Source organism: Staurois parvus, unplaced genomic scaffold (assembly GCF_062004578.1).
Source record: "Staurois parvus isolate SC_StPar_1 unplaced genomic scaffold, SC_StPar_1.0 ptg000362l, whole genome shotgun sequence".
NCBI classification, from domain to species: Eukaryota; Metazoa; Chordata; class Amphibia; order Anura; family Ranidae; genus Staurois; species Staurois parvus.
In genome coordinates this window covers 7,976,039-7,996,378 of record NW_028318158.1, presented here as the reverse complement: position 1 = coordinate 7,996,378, position 20,340 = coordinate 7,976,039, and the positions used below count along the sequence as shown (strand labels likewise).

Here is a 20,340-nt window from a genome sequence, read left to right as displayed (position 1 = left end):
CGCAGCACTGCAATCCGTGCCCGCTGTGTCCTCCAGTACAGAACCTCTGTGTGAGGTCCCAATCCATGGGAACACTGATTGGCCAATTGGTACAAGGCCATTCACAATGATTACAATGGACAAACTTCCAGCTCAGTATAGACACACAGGATCCCATATAACTGCTGCATGTCTAAACTACACAGACGCGTGTGTGCGCACATGCCTTGTCTGTATCACATTTGTCAGTGTTTTGTACTGGGAAGTAGGCTGAGTGCAGGGCGCTGTGAGGTGAATTCCAGCCCTCAGCAGCCCGCCCTGCTCACATCAACACCCAGCTCACTTCCCGCCTCCATTTTACTCCTCTCTCTATCTCTAGACTCTGTCTGCTTCAAGCGCCAGACCGTGAGGCGTGGCCAGCCGCTGCCCACAACACCAGCACCGGCCAATCCTAGCCAGGGGCATGTTCCAAACAGCCCCCGGTGACCTATCAGATCTCTTCGCGCCCAGAAACACTTTTGCGAAGTCGCCGAGAACCGGAGCCGTGGCCGTTACGGTCTGGGGGGGCGCTGTGTGTGCTGTGAGGTAACCGGAGCGGCTGGTCAGCGAAGCGGGAGGAGCAGGTAATGACCAGGGGGCGTGGGGGTGGAGGGAACTTCGGCCACGGAGTGTTATGGCGCCGGGCCGTGATCGTTATCTCTCCCGGGTGTTTGTTTAGTAGCCGGGGAGGGCCGGGTGACCGTCTACTTCATGAGCGTCACCATGGCGGGTCGGGAGGTCACTCCGGCGTCTCTTTGGAACTTTTCCCGGGAAAGTTTTGGAGATTTACATGTGGAAGATTTATTTATATAATTGAAAAGTTAGAATCGGGCTGCGAGCCCTCCAGGAAAGACCTGACCGCAAAGTGCGACTGGCGCAACGATGTGGAGAAACAATGTGCGACTGGTGCAACAATGTATCAGGACATTGACAGTCTAGGATCACCCATCCTATAACAGGTGTAGGGAGACACACAACCTCTGCATTTGCTCTGCGTCTTTGGGAGCGTCTGCAGTGCGGTTTTTATTAATATAATTTTCTCCATTTCAGTTTATTTACTACCCCCCCCCCCTTCCTGGCAGGCCATTTTTTTGTGTTACAGCGCGGCATTGCGTTAACTGACAATTGCGCGGTCATGCAGCGCTGCACCCAAATGAAATGTACATCTTTTTTTCCCCACAAATGAGCTTTCTTTCGGTGGTATTTGATCACCTGTGCGTTTTATCTTTTGTGCTATAAAAACAAAATTGACAATTTTGAGAAAATATTTTTGACTTTTTGCTATGCAACATGTCCAGTAAAAAAAAATGTAAAAAATGAAATTTTGTCATAAGTTTAGGCCAAAATGTATTCCGCGCCATTTTTGTTGGAAAAAAAAAATTGCAATACGTATAAATGAATTGGTTTATGTGAAAGTTATAGTGTTTACAAATGGTGGTACCATGTACTGGAGTTTGTGTTTTTTTTTTTTTTTTTGTTTTTTTCTTTTTTTTCTTTTTGTTTGTACTAGTAATGGTAGTGATTAGCAACTTATAGTGGGACTGCGGTGGGCATTCTGACACTGGGGGGAACTGACTTGGTGTCACTGACATGCCCAGTGACACCAATACAGTGATCAGTGCTAAAAAAAAAAAAAAAAAAAGCACTGACTGTACTAATGGTATCAGGTAGGAAGGGGTTAACATGAGGGGCGATCAAAGGGTTAACTGTGTGCTGGAGTTTTTTTTACTAGGGGGCCGTGTCAGTTTTCTTCACTGTAAGTATACTGCTTTGGATGGCTGTACTGTGCAGAGCAATCTAGAGCAGTGTGCCCAAGCTGACAGGGAGAACTGTTCGTAAACAAAACAGTCGTCCTCCCCGTCGGAGATGCTCGCTAATCACCAGCCGGGACCCGGTAATTGACAACCGTGAATGGCGGCGCTGGTAGGGCGCACATGTGGCTAACACGTGCCTACGACCTGAAAATGCAAAATCATATATATATATATGTGTGTGTTATTTTTTGCACCTGTGCTGCCCTGTAGCAGTATTTCTGCTATAGGGTGGTCGGGAAGCTGTCAATTACGAAAGCTGGCCATACATTATAGAATTGGGAAGTTTGCTTTAAATATACCAAAAACCATATAATATGAGTTCAAACCTAAACAACACTTTCAATTGTATCTAATCAGGCAGGTCCCTGCACTACATACTAAAGGAAATTGGACAGAAAATTGTATAGTGTATGGCCAGCCTAAGACCGCTTTCATGCTTCCTGTTGCAGTTTGGCTGCAGTGCAGTGTACCTGTGGTTTCCCATAGACTTTCCAATGTCCTGCGTTTTTGGTGCATTTTCTGAAAGCATACCAAAGGTGCAACATGCTGCTCTTTTGATGCGCTTTCAGAAAGTGGGCCAGAAATGCAGGACATTAATAGGAAGTCTATGGGAAACTGCAGGCATTCCTGCACTGCGGCCAAACTGCTACATGGCAGTCTAAAAGCGGCCTAATTTGCATTTACACACATTTGCACACGTTCATGCATGGTTTTGGTGCGTTCCAGTGTGGAACAATGTAGTGGAAGCGCTGCAGTGGTGTAAACCTGTGTTTCTCAACTTTTTTTCAGTCAAGGCACCCTCTATAGTTATGGACAGTCCTGAGGCACCCTCTATGGTTATGGACAGTCCTGAGGCACCCTCTATAGTTATGGACAGTCCTGAGGCACCCTCTATGGTTATGGACAGTCCTGAGGCACCCTCTATGGTTATGGACAGTCCTGAGGCACCCTCTATGGTTATGGACAGTCCTGAGGCACCCTCTATGGTTATGGGCAGTCCTGAGGCACCCTCTATGGTTATGGGCAGTCCTGAGGCACCCTCTATGGTTATGGGCAGTCCTGAGGCACCCTCTATGGTTATGGGCAGTCCTGAGGCACCCTCTATGGTTATGGACAGTCCTGAGGCACCCTCTATGGTTATGGACAGTCCTGAGGCACCCTCTATGGTTATGGACAGTCCTGAGGCACCCTCTATGGTTATGGACAGTCCTGAGGCACCCTCTATGGTTATGGACAGTCCTGAGGCACCCTCTATGGTTATGGACAGTCCTGAGGCACCCTCTAGGGTTATGGACAGTCCTGAGGCACCCTCTAGGGTTATGGACAGTCCTGAGGCACCCTCTAGGGTTATGGACAGTCCTGAGGCACCCTCTAGGGTTATGGACAGTCCTGAGGCACCCTCTAGGGTTATGGACAGTCCTGAGGCACCCTCTATGGTTATGGACAGTCCTGAGGCACCCTTTAAAACTTTGGACACCCCATTCTAAAATATCTAAAACTATTAGAGTAGTTCTTTACCATGCAGCATCATCCACAGGTGTAGGACACTCCTCATTAGAAGGGATTTATTCTTCCAAAGTGAATTCACTTTTGCACACTGGTACTGAGTAGTATTTCAGTGTTTCTCTTCTCCCTCAGTTTTTCTCCATCACTGAACTAATGTGACCCCAGGACTGACAGGGGCAGGGGAGCGTTGAACAAGGATGCTGAGCAGGCAACCAACATCCTCCTTAACTGTCATTGGTTGTCAGTTCGCTGACGTAATGGTGCACAATGAAAACCTGTGGCTTTGTGTAACTAAAAGGCAGGCTTGTTCCACCCACTGCCTTGTATACAAGTTTTGGGCAATTTTTAGACATTTTGCCAAGGCACCCCTGAAGAAACCTCAAGTGTCCTGGTTGAAATAGGCTGTGTAAACATTCATTCTTCTTGCATATGCATCTTGTTACATTTTTGCTGCATTAAAAAATGCACCTGTTGTAAGGGCTGGTTCACACCACGTTCCTGTGAGATTCCTGTGTTTTTTTTTGTTTCCCCTGCAGTCCAGTTTTGCAGCCCATTCATTTGCATGGGCTGCAGATCGCACTGAAATGCAGAAAAAGTGCAGTCCACATTGAAAAACGAGTGGCACCAAATTGCATGGTACTGTAGTACCATGCGATCTGGTGCCCACAAGTGCATTTTGAATGCAGTGCAGAAAATGCGCCTTTCCCACAGTGCGTTTTGCTGTAAACCTGTTCTTAGCCATTAGTCCACAATTCCTGCATTCTATGTGTGTTTTTGATGTGTTTGCAATGTGTTCCTGTGTGTTTTTTAGCACTTAGTCTTCTCTGTATTTGTGTTCTGGTGCGTTTGCATGCATTGTGATGTGTTCTGGACTAAAAAAAAAATGCAGCGGGTTGTACTTTTGTTGAAAGCACTGGAACTGGACGCACTCCCCAGTGGCACACTGATAGTTTTTTGCTGACGGGTTCCAGTCAGGCAACTGGTAGTGAAGTGTAAAGTGGTAGTAAACACTGCTTGGTCAGTTGTACCTTCAGGTAGGCCTATAATGAGGTTTACCTGGAGGGAGGTACATCGAATATCCCCTAAACTTGCACAGTTTAGGCGATATTCACATGTTTAGCAGCCGTTGACATCACCAGCGCATTGCACTCTCAATGAACAGTGTGTGCCGCAGTGATGTCATCACAGCTCAGCCATTGAAGGGCTCCATGCACATTGAGTGTTTTGATAACACTGGTAATGTTAGCTGTGTAAAATCACATTAAAAGGGTGCATTTGTGTAACGTTTTTGCATTAGCGTTTAGCGATGTTTTGCTGCCTTAGCCTGTGGTTTTTAGCATTTTTTTGTAAAGAAAAAAAAAAGTCCGAAAATGCTGGTTTGCTGCATTTTGCCACGTTTTTCAGCGTTGGTGTTTTTACAGCTAACAAAAACTCCTCTAGAAACCCTCTAGTCCTGTTTTTTTTTTTTTTTTTTTTTTTTTTTTTTTTTTTTTCCCCAGCCAAAAAACGTTGATTACAGTCTGTGTGTATGGACACGTAGGATAACATGCTGGGGGGTTTACTGGCTGTATAAAACCGTCAAAAGCCAAAAACAGCCGCTGTAAAAACGTCCCGTGTGCATGAGGACAAACAGTTCGGAGGCCACAAACCCGGAAGGACGTCCAGGTGAAGATAGAATCCCGGTCATCACTGTCTGCTCTGCCCCAAACACCCTGGATAACTGGAGTAGTGGTATTTACTTTCCATCTTCAGGGGCATCGGCCAGTATGGTATATACATAGTTACATGGATCCAAGCTGAACCAATGTAACTTCATATAAAATATCCATACCTGGATTTCATCTTTAAACTTCACCTGGTAACTCTGATGTGGATGATTAACAGAGTCATATATTTATATATGATTGTATCTGCTGATGGAGGGGTACAGGCAATCCTCCCTTACTGGGCCATATCAGGTTGGAACCTGGGCCTGGCATGGGGGCTGTTCAGGTCCCATGTTTTCTAATTGTGGTCCTGCTGTCAGTTATCAGTCCTGTGTGGCATGCTCTGCAAACATTTTGTGATGATTCATACAAATGAGTGTCACCAGGATGAACTATACTGGGGATTCGGGGAGTCCCCTGGCATTTCAAGCCTAATCACAGGGATGTTCGATTCCTATCGCCTGACGCCCGGGACATGCAGTTCCGGGCGCCAGGCAGGTAGTTTTTTTCCTAATTTTAGCCATGCTTGCTCACCTGTCAAGTGGAAGCATTCGGGCAGTAGCACTGCTATCCGATTACTTCCACCCAGTGCCAGTCTCCCCCCCCCCCCCCCCCCCCCCCCCCGTAAGGTTTCTTGGTCTCCGCTTGCCCATCTGTGGGCCTGGGACTGTCTCATCTTTGGCTAGAGGGGAGGGAGAAGAGCGGACACGTCCTCTCCCCTTGTCCTGACCCGGAAATGACGTTATGATGTCACTTCCAGGTCCCAGTTGAGAGATTCCCAGCCATGGAAGCCGGGAAAGAATGCAATGCGGTGCGACAAGCACAGGGGAGACATGCAGGGACCCTGGATGCCTCAATAAAGAGAACCTGTCACCAAAAAATTGTCCCCTATGTGATGAGAGAAAAAAAATATTTTTTTTTTATTGTAAAAAATTAGTTACACCCAAGCACATACCATCTCCCCCCCTCCCCCCAAAAAAAAATTTAGGCACCCCATACCAACATAAAAGCACACGCTGGGGCACCTATGCATGGAAATGTCGATTGCGATACACATGTCGCATATCGCCGCTCACGCCAGAATGAGAGCAATAATTCTAGCAGCAGACCTCCCCCGTAATGCTAAACTGATGACCTATAAGGAGCTTTAAAGTTGTCGACCTATAGAAAATATGGGGTACTGAAGTTCGTTGCCATTTCACGAGCGCGCACAGATTTAAGATTTGACATGTTGGGTATCTATTTACTTGCTGCAACCTCATCTTTTATACTTTACAAAAAATAAGGTAATTTATTCCTTTTTTTTTGTGCCCTAGAATTAACTAAGTTGTATTTTTTACTGAAATGTTGCGGTAAAATCATGAGAAATAAAAAATTTTAACTACCACTATTTTATTCTCTAGGGTCTCAGCTTTCAGATAATGTAGAATGTTTGGGGGTTTTATGTAATCTTCAGGCCTAAAATAATATTTTTTTAAATGTGTGCAAAAGGGATAAAGGATAAGCCCTGACCCACTTTTTCCTGAGGAGCAGCCAATCGATGCTTATTACACTGCAAGGTGTCTTCCCTCCCTGCTAGTCCCCGGGTGTGGTGCTGGAGACAGGAGGGGAGGAGGAGATAAACAGCGCAACGGTAAAAATATTAAACGTTTAAGTCGCCGTAAAGCCCGCAACATTCCTAATAGTCTCATGAGGGACAAGTAGATTGGGGCCCCGATTTAGTCCCTGGACAAGTAGTTTTTTAAAAAAATTCCACACCCCTGGATCAGCTATAGGAAGGGGCTAAGTGTAGGGGAGTGGTGGCTGTATTTTGAAGCTGAGTAGGATGGGCAGAGGGAGCTGGCATAAGAGCTTGGAGGTGATTTCCAAAGCGCACAGGTTACTGGCAGAGCCTCATTCTATCCCAGCTCATTGTGACCAGCTGCAGGGAGCCACCACTTCTTGGACTCTGCAAACCATTCTGCTTGATGCTGAGCTGCGGTCATGAGTGCCAGAACTGTTGGTGACGATGTGCCACATGGGATGGCTGCTGTCAGATATGCAGAATCCCATCTATATTTGAAAACATGCAGCTGCCCAGTCTTTGTGGGACTAAAGCTGTCCATACACGGTTGTTTTTTGTTTTTTTTAACTTTATTTTTTTCATCCAATAGGCTGAACGAAAAAAACAAAAACAAAGACGTTTCCTCCATCTACACTGGGTGGATGGAATGATCCCCTGCACACTGCCCCTGCCAGGGCATTGTATTCTGACAGAGGCACCTGCAGCTTTCAGGATACACTTTAGGCACTGATCAAGGAAACTTTTCCAACATGTCCCTTCAACGGAAGATGATCATACAATCAACTTCTGTCTAACTGGGACAGCCACACACTGATTTTACTCTACTGAAAATTTGGAATGTTCTTTTACGTTGATTCTCAGTGATAACCGTAAATAAGGACAACAACACTAGGTGAATCTCCAGAACAGTTCCAGAGATGACAATAATATTCTGACAGGAGTTATAATCCTTCACTCCATCCCAGTCTAAAGAAAATAATAAAGTTTTCCGATTAACTTTAAGCCAGTGTTCCATTTTTGCTCCCGGTATGAATGTTCTCTGATATACTTCCCATATGAATGTGTTCTCTCTCTCTCTGATATACTTCACATATGAATGTGTTCTCTCTCTCTCTCTGTGATATACTTCCCATATGAATGTGTTCTCTCTCTCTGATATACTTCACATATGAATGTGTTCTCTCTCTCTCTCTGTGATATACTTCCCATATGAATGTGTTCTCTCTCTCTGATATACTTCCCATATGAATGTGTTCTCTCTCTCTCTCTCTCTCTCTCTCTGATATACTTCCCATATGAATGTGTTCTCTCTCTCTCTCTGATATACTTCCCATATGAATGTGTTCTCTCTCTCTGATATACTTCCCATATGAATGTGTTCTCTCTCTCTCTCTCTCTGATATACTTCCCATATGAATGTGTTTTCTCTCTCTCTCTCTCTCTGATATACTTCCCATATGAATGTGTTCTCTCTCTCTCTGATATACTTCCCATATGAATGTGTTCTCTCTCTCTCTCTCTGATATACTTCCCATATGAATGTGTTCTCTCTCTCTGATATACTTCCCATATGAATGTGTTCTCTCTCTCTCTCTCTCTCTCTCTCTGATATACTTCCCATATGAATGTGTTCTCTCTCTCTCTCTGATATACTTCCCATATGAATGTGTTCTCTCTCTCTGATATACTTCCCATATGAATGTGTTCTCGCTCTCTCTGATATACTTCCCATATGAATGTGTTCTCGCTCTCTGATATACTTCCCATATGAATGTGTTCTCGCTCTCTCTGATATACTTCCCATATGAATGTGTTCTCTCTCTCTCTGATATACTTCCCATATGAATGTGTTCTCGCTCTCTGATATACTTCCCATATGAGTGTGTTCTCTCTCTCTCTCTCTCTCATATACTTCACATATGAATGTGTTCTCTCTCTCTCTGATATACTTCCCATATGAATGTGTTCTCTCTCTCTCTCTGATATACTTCCCATATGAATGTGTTCTCTCTCTCTCTCTCTGATATACTTCCCATATGAATGTGTTCTCGCTCTCTCTGATATACTTCCCATATGAATGTGTTCTCTCTCTCTCTCTCTGATATACTTCCCATATGAATGTGTTCTCTCTCTCTCTCTGATATACTTCCCATATGAGTGTGTTCTCTCTCTCTCTCTCTCTCATATACTTCACATATGAATGTGTTCTCTCTCTCTCTGATATACTTCCCATATGAATGTGTTCTCTCTCTCTCTCTGATATACTTCCCATATGAATGTGTTCTCTCTCTCTCTCTCTGATATACTTCCCATATGAATGTGTTCTCGCTCTCTCTGATATACTTCCCATATGAATGTGTTCTCTCTCTCTCTCTCTGATATACTTCCCATATGAATGTGTTTTCTCTGTTAAACTTCCCTTCTTGACGTCATTTAAACTTGTGGTTTCTTGGGTTCATGTGTAGTTTTGCTCCACAAGTGTAAGAAGAAAGGGTCAGGCCTACGCTGATATTTTAGTGTTTACTAGGTGATGGTGCATTAAAGTGACACTAAACTCTGGTTTGAGAAAATATATTCTATTCAAGTATGTATTCTTAACACCAAAAAGTACCTTCTGTTTCTCTCAGCTGTCTTCAATTTTTTTTGTTTTGCTGCTATGATATGACTTTCTATTAGAGGGTGGCTGTTTGTTCCCCATAGTCCAGCTGTAAGTAGAAACATATCCACCCTATTGCTCCCTCCTGAGATGGACGATGGGATTTGTAGTGTGCATAGAGCAGTGTAAATGTTTTGAACTAACTTGCACTACTTGTTACTAATGGACATGAGGAGAAAAGGAAAGGTTTGGTAGCTCATGGAGGATGTACAATGAGGAAAAAGAACGGTAAGAAACAATTACATGAAACATGGATTACTGGGCCATTAAGTACTCTATATGTATGTTTACATTCTGTAGAATAAGGACATCCTTTAGTGTCACTTGAAACTTTCTTCTTTCATTTTAGTAGAGACCTTTGTGCTTTGGCTTCCAGGTCTGTATACTAGCTATGACTGCTACAATTGGTCCTACTCTTACCCTTAGGTTTTCATAATGCTGGAGAGTTTCTGTAGCTCTAGGCCATGGGGGAAGAGGATTGGCTGAGTCTTGAGGGAACAATCAGAGCACCCTCGGGCATCTGTGCAGGGAATTCCTCTACCCAAACATGACCCTGTTTTTGTAATTTTAAAAACTTGAATCAAATGTATTGGGTCCATATTCCGTGAACACGTAGACAAATGATTTCAATACATTAAATGAACCACATCGATAAAAGGAAAAAAATATGTGCATTTGTTATGCATTTTACATTGGAGCCTGCAGAGCATTGCAACTGTGATCACTGAATGGTATTTGCAATGCACAAGCTCCCGCAGACTCTTCTCCCAGTTCCAGGTCTGTATGGAGGTATGGACCTACTGTTGTGAATTCACACATGGTTCGGTGACAGGCATTTTATTACATTGTAAAATGCCTGTCACTGCAAGGACACAGAAAATGGTTGTTTTCTGTGTCCCATTCACACTGCAACGCAGACTGGAGCTGTGCTAAAATGCAACATGCTGCATTTTATTGCAGCACACTGTGCATAACCACATTGCACTGCTGAGCAGCAACATGAATTGTACTTTTGTACACTTCAAATAAAGTTTGTATGAAAAAAAGGAGCATTTGGAATATGCTGGGGAGGTAAGGTGCTCTGGCAGCAGTCTGTTGTATGAATACAGCCTTTTGGGGCTGGTGGAAGTAGTGTGGGGCTGAAGGACATAATCAGTGGATTACAAGAGCTCTTGTGCTGCATTGAGATCTACAAGTCTCACTGTGGCAGATGAGACTTGGGCCCCATTCGCACTTGAGCAATTTGTAACTCAAAGCTTGAAGAGAAAAAAAATCAGTTATTGACAATGCAAATGGTTCACATTTCTACTCCAAGTCGCCTAAAGCTCAAACAAGTTCTGGAGCTTTTTTTGTTGCTCAGATTGGTCAGATTTGTGCGTTTTTGAGCATTTTTTATTCCATAGAAATGAATGGAAATGCATATTTTGTTAAAACCCCCAAATAAATACAAAAATTATAAAATAAATATGTAATAAGCCCTAACGCTAAAACAAACCAAAAAACATGTAAATTAATGATAAAGTAAAAATGAACACCCTTACAAAAAACAAATTCTCATGAATAAAAGAACACCCTAACAAGCCAATAAATATTAACCCCTAATTCTAACTTTAATCCTAACCCGAACACCTAACCTTAACTCTAACCCCCTTACCCTAAAAAAAAAATTAATTAATTAAAAGCCAATGGAAAAGCTGAAAATCCTAGGAACAAATGAAACTGATGATATTTTTCTCTATTGGCTATTTCAAAACACGTGAAAAAACCACTCAGAACGCAGGTGTGAATGCAGCCTTATTCCCATTCTTAGATACTGTACCTGTGAACGAATGATGTGGCTGTGTTGGGGTCGGGAAATGTTTCATGTTGCACCTTAAATATGGGTGTAACATTAAACATAGTTCGGTGGAACTAGCTATAGGTTGTTACTGTTAGAATTAGCTGTAGGTTTGTGCTTAATGTTAAACCTAGAACTTTGCATTCACTATATCTGGTCTCCCACAGTACATGGAAATGCCAATTATTTTTGTAAATCTAAACTGCTAAATACCTTTTCTCATCAGCCGTTAGAGCAGTCTTGTGACTTCTATTAGTGTCTGGCTGAGCACTGGTTAAAGCTTGTAGGAGGAGTTTTCATTCTGCTCTGACCTATGAGGCTGCATAGCTCCTGCTCCTCTGTACAGTTCTGATTGGCCCTGTGCTGATCACATGCACCCTCCCAAAGAAAATAAAAAAACCTCTCTAGCAATACACACCAAACTGAGCATGTGCAGAGTGACTCCTAGAGCTCTGTACTATCAGCTGATGGATTAGGGACAGTAGAAGGGGAGAAGCAGAGAAAACAGATTAAACTGCCTTTTTACACAATGTAGAGGATCAACCCCTTAGGTTCCACTGAGTATAACAAGCATGCTTTACTGCATATACAGACTGATTTTACTGTTGCGGGTTTAGTAACACTTTAAATAAACAGTTCACATGACTGCCATCTGAGAACCACATACAATGACAGTGATAAAAGCAGCCAGTGCAAGCAATGACAGCAGTGCTGTGTATACAGTCAGATTAATGTGCATGATATCAGAAGTACATCCCATTTGCTTAAATGCATTTTTATACATCTTAACCTAACTGCATCAAAAAAATGAGAATTCAGTGTTTTCTGTGCAGTGAAAAATGACAATACATGGCTGTTTTTTTAATGCAGCTTTATTATAGCAGTTCATTATTATTATACAGGATTTATATAGCGCCAACAGTTTGCTCAGCGCTTTACAATATAACGGGAGACAATACAGCAACAATACAGTTCAATACAAGAGGGATAGGAGGCTCTGCTCCTCGGAGCTTACAATCTAGGAATTTAGGGGGGCCCTAACTAATGCCCCTGATGAGGACCACATACAACATTCAGTATATGTAATGCAAGAGAGAACTGGCAGACTGCAGATGTACCAGAGGAAATACTGGTCAGAGACTGTAAGACATGCTACAGGTTTGGTTGGAGACATGCTGCAGAGAGACTTGGTAAGCATGCTAACATAGGTCTAGAGACGTTCACTGCTGTTACCCCTTTACAATTCAGTGCTCCCCCTACAGTCTACTAGGATCCACAGGCTATGTTCTGTCTCTCCAATCTAAGCATTGATAGTGTGATCTCTGTAACTTACAGTTGTGATGAGATAGCAATAACTTCAACCTCAGCTGGATACCACAGTCAGTGACTCCATCGATAAGACATCTTGTGACATTTATTCCATAAACTGAGAGAATCTTACAACAATGAACATTCGAGAGTCAAAAGATCATCATGTTTCCTGCTCCATGGCATGAGGCTAGAGCTGCAATGCATTTCTGGGAAAGGGGGAGGACTATCTATACAGCACAAACCAAAGGAAAGGGAGGAGCAGAAACAAAACACAAACACTTAAAGGCATATGACAGTCATGTGAAACATGACAGGCCACACAGCAAGAACCAAAGATCTGCACATTGGGCACTATACTGTTGGAATGACCACTGTCATTGGAGTATAATGGTGGCTGAACTTCCCTTCAAGAATCCCTGAGTCTGAGCCAGAACAAGTAAAAGATGAGGAATTCTGCCGCATGCTTATTTACAGCATGCTTGAAGCTGCTCTGTGACTCAAAAGTACTTGAGTCAAACACAGACAAGAGACTCATATTTTTAGTAGGCAAGCAGCAGGTGTACTTTCCCTCATGACAGTCACATTACATGTACATAAATCCTTCCTGCGGGCCTTATGTTTGGGTGTTTGAAGGAAGAATAGTTTATGCTCTCTGTAGCTGCCAGTCTGATATCCCAATACAACAGCCTCTGGTATTCTTAGTCCAGCTGGTGTACAGACGTCAGTAATTTCCTAGGCCACCTTGGCCATCTTAAAATCTTTCATGTCTGCATCCTCCTCTTATCTACAAAATATTGTTTACTCTTCACTGAATTGTTTCTCCTCATTAATCTGATCTGACAATGGCAGTAATGTAAGAATAAAAACATGCAGGCAGCAAAGTATTGAGATGCATTACATGCCCGTTCTTGCTCTGTCAGTGATTCACAAAGTAGTGAGAATAAGTATGACAGCCTCAGAGCTTGCACTTTAAAAATAAGTTGGGTCCCATTATTTTATTTATCATGGCATGGTCACCCTTAGTCAGGCCATTGACATGAGATCAATGTTGCATAATTGTTTCTTGACTAGATCAAGCAAGGATCTCATGTCTTTGACAGGTAGATGTCCACTGACGGATATATCAAATGTATGGGGTGCTGTATAGCATTAGATTTGATGCCCTCAGGAAGGTAGATTGGTGCCTGAACTTTCAACTGCCCTCTAATGTAGCAACCTTCATGGGAAGTTGTTGACTTTAGCTTCATTGTCATGGGAGAAATCTAGTATTTAGCTATGAACATTGAATTAACTGCCACTAAAACCTGTTGGAAAAGGTTGCCAACCACTGCAATGATATTGCCAGGTGATATTTCCTCTGAAGCCAACATTTCTGGATGGGCCAATCTCCTGAGTCCCTTGCTGCACTCAGTACTCAGTCCTGTTGTATCGGATGAGTTGGTAAGAACAAGGTTTGGTAAGAGTGTAGCTGGCCATTCACCATTTTCTTTTTTGGCAGCCTGCAGACTGAATTTAGAAAAAACATGTGGATGAATCTCCTTCTACGGTTGTCGTATTCTGACAGCTGGCACTAGGGCTGTTAGAAATCCTGAATAGTGGTTGCATTATGATTGGATGCTTCTGCTGTTACAATGGCAATCTCCTGCCCAGCTCCTTCAATTCAGTTGAATATTATGCAGGAGGGTGGCTACAAGACCACCCACAGACTGAATTTTGTTTCATCAGGATTTGGTCAAAATTTGCATAAACTAAGCTAGCGGTTTGGATGGCTAGCTTGGAAACTGATGCCGTTATGTTTAAAAGAGATTGTAAATGGGACAATTTTTTTAGTAGAACACATGCAAAGTAAATACATTGTTCTCTATACTGCATACCTGCATTCTGAGTACAGGTGTCATGACTGACCTTGCAGGCGTGTTTTGTGTACCTAAAAGCTTTCTCCAGGATGTGGTTATATTTTGTGAAAGTCTTCATACGAAATCGCTAATAATGGTTAAATTAGGTGGGGATTGATCAACCGTTATGTGCCAGTAGGTTGTACATGCCATACATTCTAAGCATGAATGTAAAAAACCTTCTGTGTGTAGCAGCCCCCCCCCCCCAACACTTGAGCCCCATCCTGATCCAGCGGGAACTCACTCTTGATTGACTGAGACAGCAGCGGGAGCCAGTGGCTGTCATTCACAGCCAGTGAGCCAATCAGGAGAGGGAGGGGTGGGGCCAAGCCACAGCTCTGTGTGTGAATATACACGCAGAGTTGGGGCTCAGGAGCACATCTGCTCGGGTGCCCCCATAGCACGCTGCTTGCTGTGGGCACACCCAACAGTGCAGCCTCATCAATGCACATCAGTGAAGGAGAAAAATGTGCAGAATTTTATATTAAACAAAAAATGTATTTTTTTTTCAAATTTTTTGCTCTTTTTTGTTTATAGTGCAAAAAATAAAACACCCAGCGACGAGTAAATACCACCAAAAGAAAGCTCTATTTGTGTGGAAAAAAACCAATAAAAATTTCATATGGGTACAGTGTTGCATGACCATCAATTGTCATTCAAAATGCAACATGCTGAAAGCTGAAAATTGGTCTGGGCAGGAAGGGGGTATAAGTGCCAGGTAGGCAAGTGGTTAAAAAAAAAAACCTCAAAACATTAGTATCCCTTGAAAGAAGATGTAAACCCAACATTTCATATTCCTTATATGTGCCTGCTGTACCATATACTTGTATGAAAAAGTATCCTGCTTTCTTTGTATTGCTTCCTTTTGTGTGAAATCCCTGGTGTTCCTGTCAGTCTCCCTGCTTTCCTATTAAAAACTGACCACACTAGACATGAGAGCACAGCATGGTCAGCTCTTTAGTTGTGCTGAGAACTGAACGTGCTCTTCTCCAAAGGGTAGGGCCCAGAAAACATAATCTGCATTTTGCTTTTTTTTCCCCTACCTAAAGCATACTGATACTAATTTTTTTTTTAAAGAAATCCTGCCTTAAATTACTGACCCTGATCTAGCTATTTTTTTCTTTTACACACTCGTGTTTATTTTAAATTTTTCTCCCTACAAGGAGACAGAGATACAATGTATCTTCCCCCCCCCCCCCCCTTCCATTTAGAGAGAAAACGTTTGGGTGGGCTGCACAGTGACTGATGACTGATCACTGTGATAGCCAATCAGAGGCTATGACAACGATCAGGTTACCTGGGTCCCGTTGGTACAGGACTCGGGCTCCTGATGAGAGCTTGGTCTCTGTGCTGGGTGTGCACTTCCAGCACAAAGACAGATGCACATACTGTACATACGGCCCCACGGATACAAGCCCACTTCAGTGAGGCTGCATAAATGCGTACTGATGGTGGGAAGGGGTCATGGAAGCTCGTATTGCACCTACATATGTGCAATGTGGTAATGTTATGATTAGCATTGTGAGCCACCAGTTTATCTACATTGATTGGTGTGTTTTATGCAGTTACCTTTAGTGCAGAGAATTGACGTGTTACTGACCCCAGGACCCTGCATTCACTATATCTGGTCTCCCCCCTGTACAGAGAACATGGAAATGCAATTAGTTTGGTAAATATAAACTGCTAAATAGCTTTTCTCACCAGAAATATTTAGCAGTCTTGTGACTTCTATCAGTGTCTGACTGAGCACTGGTTAATTTTGTAAGTGGAGTTTTCATTCTCCTCTGACTTGTCCTATGAGGCTGCATGACCCCTGACCACCTGTCCGGATAATGCTGATTGGCCCTTTGCTGATCATATGCACCCGCCCAAAAAACCTCTGGCAGTACCCCCCAGAGCATGTGCAGACTTGCCATTGCTGCTCTGTACTATGGCAGATGGATTAGAGACAGCAAAAGAAGGGGAGGATCGGAAAAGACAGCATCAAACGGGTTTTTTACACAATGCGGAGGATTACCCTCTTGGGTTCCACAGTGAGTATAATGAGCATGTTTTACTGCATACAGTGGCCAAAATAGTTATATTGGATCCCCTGCAGATTTTGTAGTTTTGCCCACTTATAAAAATGATAGATCCTTCATTTCTTTGTCATAGGTGTAGTTTAATCACTTCAAGTCCGGACACTTTCACCCCTTCCTGTCCAGGCCAATTTTCAGCTTGCAGTGCTATCACACTTTGAATGACAATTGCTCGGTCATGCAACACTCTACCCATATAAATTTTTAAAATATTTTTTTGAGACAGATAAAACTTTATTTTGGTGGTATTTATTCACCACTGGGATTTTTTATTTTTTTTGCTATATAAGTGAAAAAGTCCAAAAATTTTGAAAAGTGTTTTTCTTATAAAATTTTGCAAATAAATAATCTTTCTTCATAAATCTTGGCCAAAATGTTTTCAGTTTTTTTACGTTTTTATTTTATTATAGTATTTTTTTTTTTTTACATACTGTCACCCTAGCAGTACAGTGTCACCATAGTGACACTGTACTACTTGTGGGAGGTTATGAAGGTGTTTTTTTTTGTTTTTATTTTTTTACACTGATTGCTTTTACACCCATAAAGGCTGTAAAAGCAATCATTTCTCCTTACTGCATTCTTGCAGCCATTGAGAAATACTGTGTGAGCTGTGATTGGTCACAGCTTGTCACATGGTACAAGGATTTGTGAATAGCCCTGTACCATGTGACCTCTGTGATCGTTCACAGATTTCACTAGTAGTAAGCAATGATGTCAAGTGATCCACTGGATCGCGGTGCTGCACGCTCCCAGGGAGCGTGCACAAGCAGGGAGGCCATTTATAAACATGTATACATGGGCCAGAAGGGAAGTGGTTAAATGATAGAGACAGAATTTCAACCAAAAATCTAGAACAAAACACATGATACAAATGTTTTATATTGAGTTGCAGCTTGGTGTGTAAAATAAGTATTTGACTTAGTACTTGGTGGAGAAACCCTTGTTGGCAGGCACAGAGGTCAGACATTTCTTATAGTTACCAGGTTTGCACACATCTCAGGAGGGATTTTGGTCCACTCTCCTTTACAGATCTCTAAATCCTTAAGGTTTCTTGGATGTCGCATTGTAACTTACAAAATCTGCAGAGAATCAATTTTCCACACTGTATACAGACTGATCTTACTGTTGTGGGTGTAGTAACACTTTATTGGTACTTATAGGTATGGAGGGGCATCTAACTTGCTTACCTTCCCCTTGGAGCTTAACCCCTTGGTGACCACAATACACCTTTAAGCCCCCGTTCACATCGGGTGCGACTTGGCATGCGATGTGCGACTTGGCATGCGATGTGCATGCCAGGCAACTTGCAAGTCATATGCCAAGTCGCACCCTATTGTCCGCTATTAGAGCGGTCATATTGTTCCGTTCCCGACTTGGTCGGAGCTGCACCGATTTCTAAAGTAGGGCATGCACTACTTTTGGTGCGATTTGCATAGACCTCTGTGTCAGATGTCTTGCAAAGTGCAACTGAAATCGGCAGGTCACCTGATTTTGAAATCGTGCAAATTCACTGTAAGTCGCACGATTTCAAAATCGGCTTTGATGTGACCGGGGTGTCAGTCTGCGTGAAAAATGTCCTTTGTTAGTATGTGATTCGCCTTGCAGCAGGAAACTGGGAATGCAGAGCTGTGTATCTCCAGTTCTCAAACTTGATGATAAACTAAGAAAATGTTTTTTTCTGATGCTGATAAATTTGGTATGCTCATTTAAGCTTTCAAAAATCTTTGGTCACAAAATCATTGCCCTTTAAATAGTTGACATGAAAAGTTTCTCTCAATGCTGGAGTGTTACCTTTTTCTTTTTGTTATTTTCTTTTATAGAGTTAAATCTCTTCAAAATGACAAGTCAAAAATTTGACAGCGGATCCGCTGTCATGGGAAGATGGCCAGGAAGCAACCTTTACTATGAAGTACAGATTGTGTCGTTTGATCCTTCAACTCAGTTTTATACTGTGCAGTATAAAGATGGAACTGAGCTTGATATTAAAGAGAGTGATATCAAAGTGAGTATTGGTTTTACTTGGTTATATTGTCTAGCCTGACCAGGTTTTTTTTTTTGTTTGTTTTTTTTTTTTTAAGATATACATTGTATGCGAATATCATCAGCTTTGAGTAGGCCTATATTAAAAATCTTTTTTTTTTTTTTTTTTCTTTCTTTGATATTAAAAGCTCTGGTTCCATCATGTGATCTAAAGCATGGCATAAGGTCACACTGTCCTGGGGAGCTGCAAGCTTTCACATCACCTGGTTTAAAGTGGTTCTAAAGGCTCAAAGTTTGCATTAAGGTAAAACACCTGGTTGCAGCTCCCCCTGCAGCACCCCAAATACTTACGTTCAATACTGATCTAGCGATGTACACAAGCGCAACGGCTTTGTCTCCTCATTGGCTCCCAGAGCAGCCTTTGGCTTCTGCTGTCACACAGCCAGTGAGCTAATGAGGAGAGAGCAGGGATGGAGCCAAGCCCCGCTCTGTGTGTGTGAATGGACACAGAGCATGGCTTGGGAGCGAGCCTGCTTGCGTGTTCCCATAGGAAGCAGTTTGCTTTTGGGGGCGCTTGGCAGGGGGGAGGAGCCAGGACCGCCAGCGTGGGACCCAGAAAGACAATCAGGGCTGCTCTGTGCCAAACCACTGCACAGAGCAAGTAAGTATAACATGTATGATTCCCTCATTGATACATTGAGGTGGATGGTGGAATCCTTCTTACTGCAATATTGTATTTTGGCCGGTCTTTGTTAAATCAGCTGAAGGATATTTAGGGGCACCTCTAGGGCTGGAGTGACATTTTGGTACCAGTTTGCATGGGTTAACATAAGTATAATTTAGAATTGAGATTAGCATGTCAAAATGTGAGTGTTTTAGTGGGCATTTAGAGACATTTATTGGCTGAACTTGGCTCAATATAGAAGCTTATTGTTTCTGCTATCATAAAGCTATTCATTTGTTCTGTGTGCTACACTTACATTTGCACAAGTAAATGGGTTAATAAAGTAGCAAGTTTATCGTCCAGTTTTGTAAATTTTTTTTAATTTTTCTATCTTTGTTGAAAGCACTGCATCCCACACAAACTGTGGTATGCTTGGGGTGTTCATTTTCTAACTAATTTATTTGCTGTACTAGACCCTGGGGTCTTTCAGAAGCAAAAAGAGAAACTCCGCCTCTCCCTCCAGACGGCGAAGCCGATCTAGATCACGTTCTCCTGCCCGCACAAAGTCACCAGGCCGAACACCAAAGAAAGTCCAGCAGTCCTCTCCTGTTCCTGTCACAAGAGACAGTCGGAAGGGGGACTTGTTAAAGGTCCATCTAACACCACTGGTATGGCTTTGTAATGCTCTAAAGCTTTTATTCTGTTTACAATGGCATAATAGGATGTTCATATTTCTTTGGCAATTTTTTTTTTTCAGGTTTGAGGGATTTTGGCATAACTGACTCACTTCCTTAATTTCAGAGACTTGAAGACTATAGCATTGAAAAGAGCAATGGTGAAGCAGAAGTTATTGGTAAAACTGATTTTCTCAGCGAGCATTTGCGTACTAATGTGGAGAAAGAAGATTACCTTAGGGAACCTTTGCGTAGTAACGTGAAAAGAGAGGATTACTTCAGGGAGTCTTTGCACAGTAACGTGGAGAGAGAGGATTACGTAAAGGAGTCTTTGCATAGTAACCTGGACAGAGAGGATTACGTAAAGGAGTCTTCGCATAGTAACGTGGACAGAGTGGTAAGCTTCTAACAATACATTGGATTTTTCCAGCAAGATTTATCTACAGTACACTTTTCTAATTGGGAAGCAGTAGCTTCTTTTGTCAGAAATATTTGTTCTCCCCCTGTTTAGGATAAGGTCACTTAAGAGCTTTTCATGGTCACACTCCTATGTGAGGACAACTTCCAAAATCACTGTTGGGGCCTGAATATTTCGCTTTTTGAAATCTGAAGAATTCATGTCCCTGACAGTTGTCTG

The 20,340-nt window shown here is 42.6% G+C and overlaps 1 protein-coding gene across 1 annotated transcript in view; it reads left to right on the top strand.

Annotated features, from left to right (window-relative positions):
* Window positions 1-316: 316 nt before the first annotated feature.
* The window catches only part of LBR (lamin B receptor), a 42,462-nt gene continuing 22,438 nt past the window's right edge, over window positions 317-20,340 (top strand). The window contains exons 1-4 of the mRNA XM_089685074.1: window positions 317-602; window positions 18,206-18,387; window positions 19,503-19,697; window positions 19,831-20,100. Coding sequence (XP_089541200.1) covers window positions 18,223-18,387; window positions 19,503-19,697; window positions 19,831-20,100 — 630 coding nt within the window. The 5' untranslated portion in view covers window positions 317-602; window positions 18,206-18,222. The remainder of the gene's footprint in view (window positions 603-18,205; window positions 18,388-19,502; window positions 19,698-19,830; window positions 20,101-20,340) is intronic.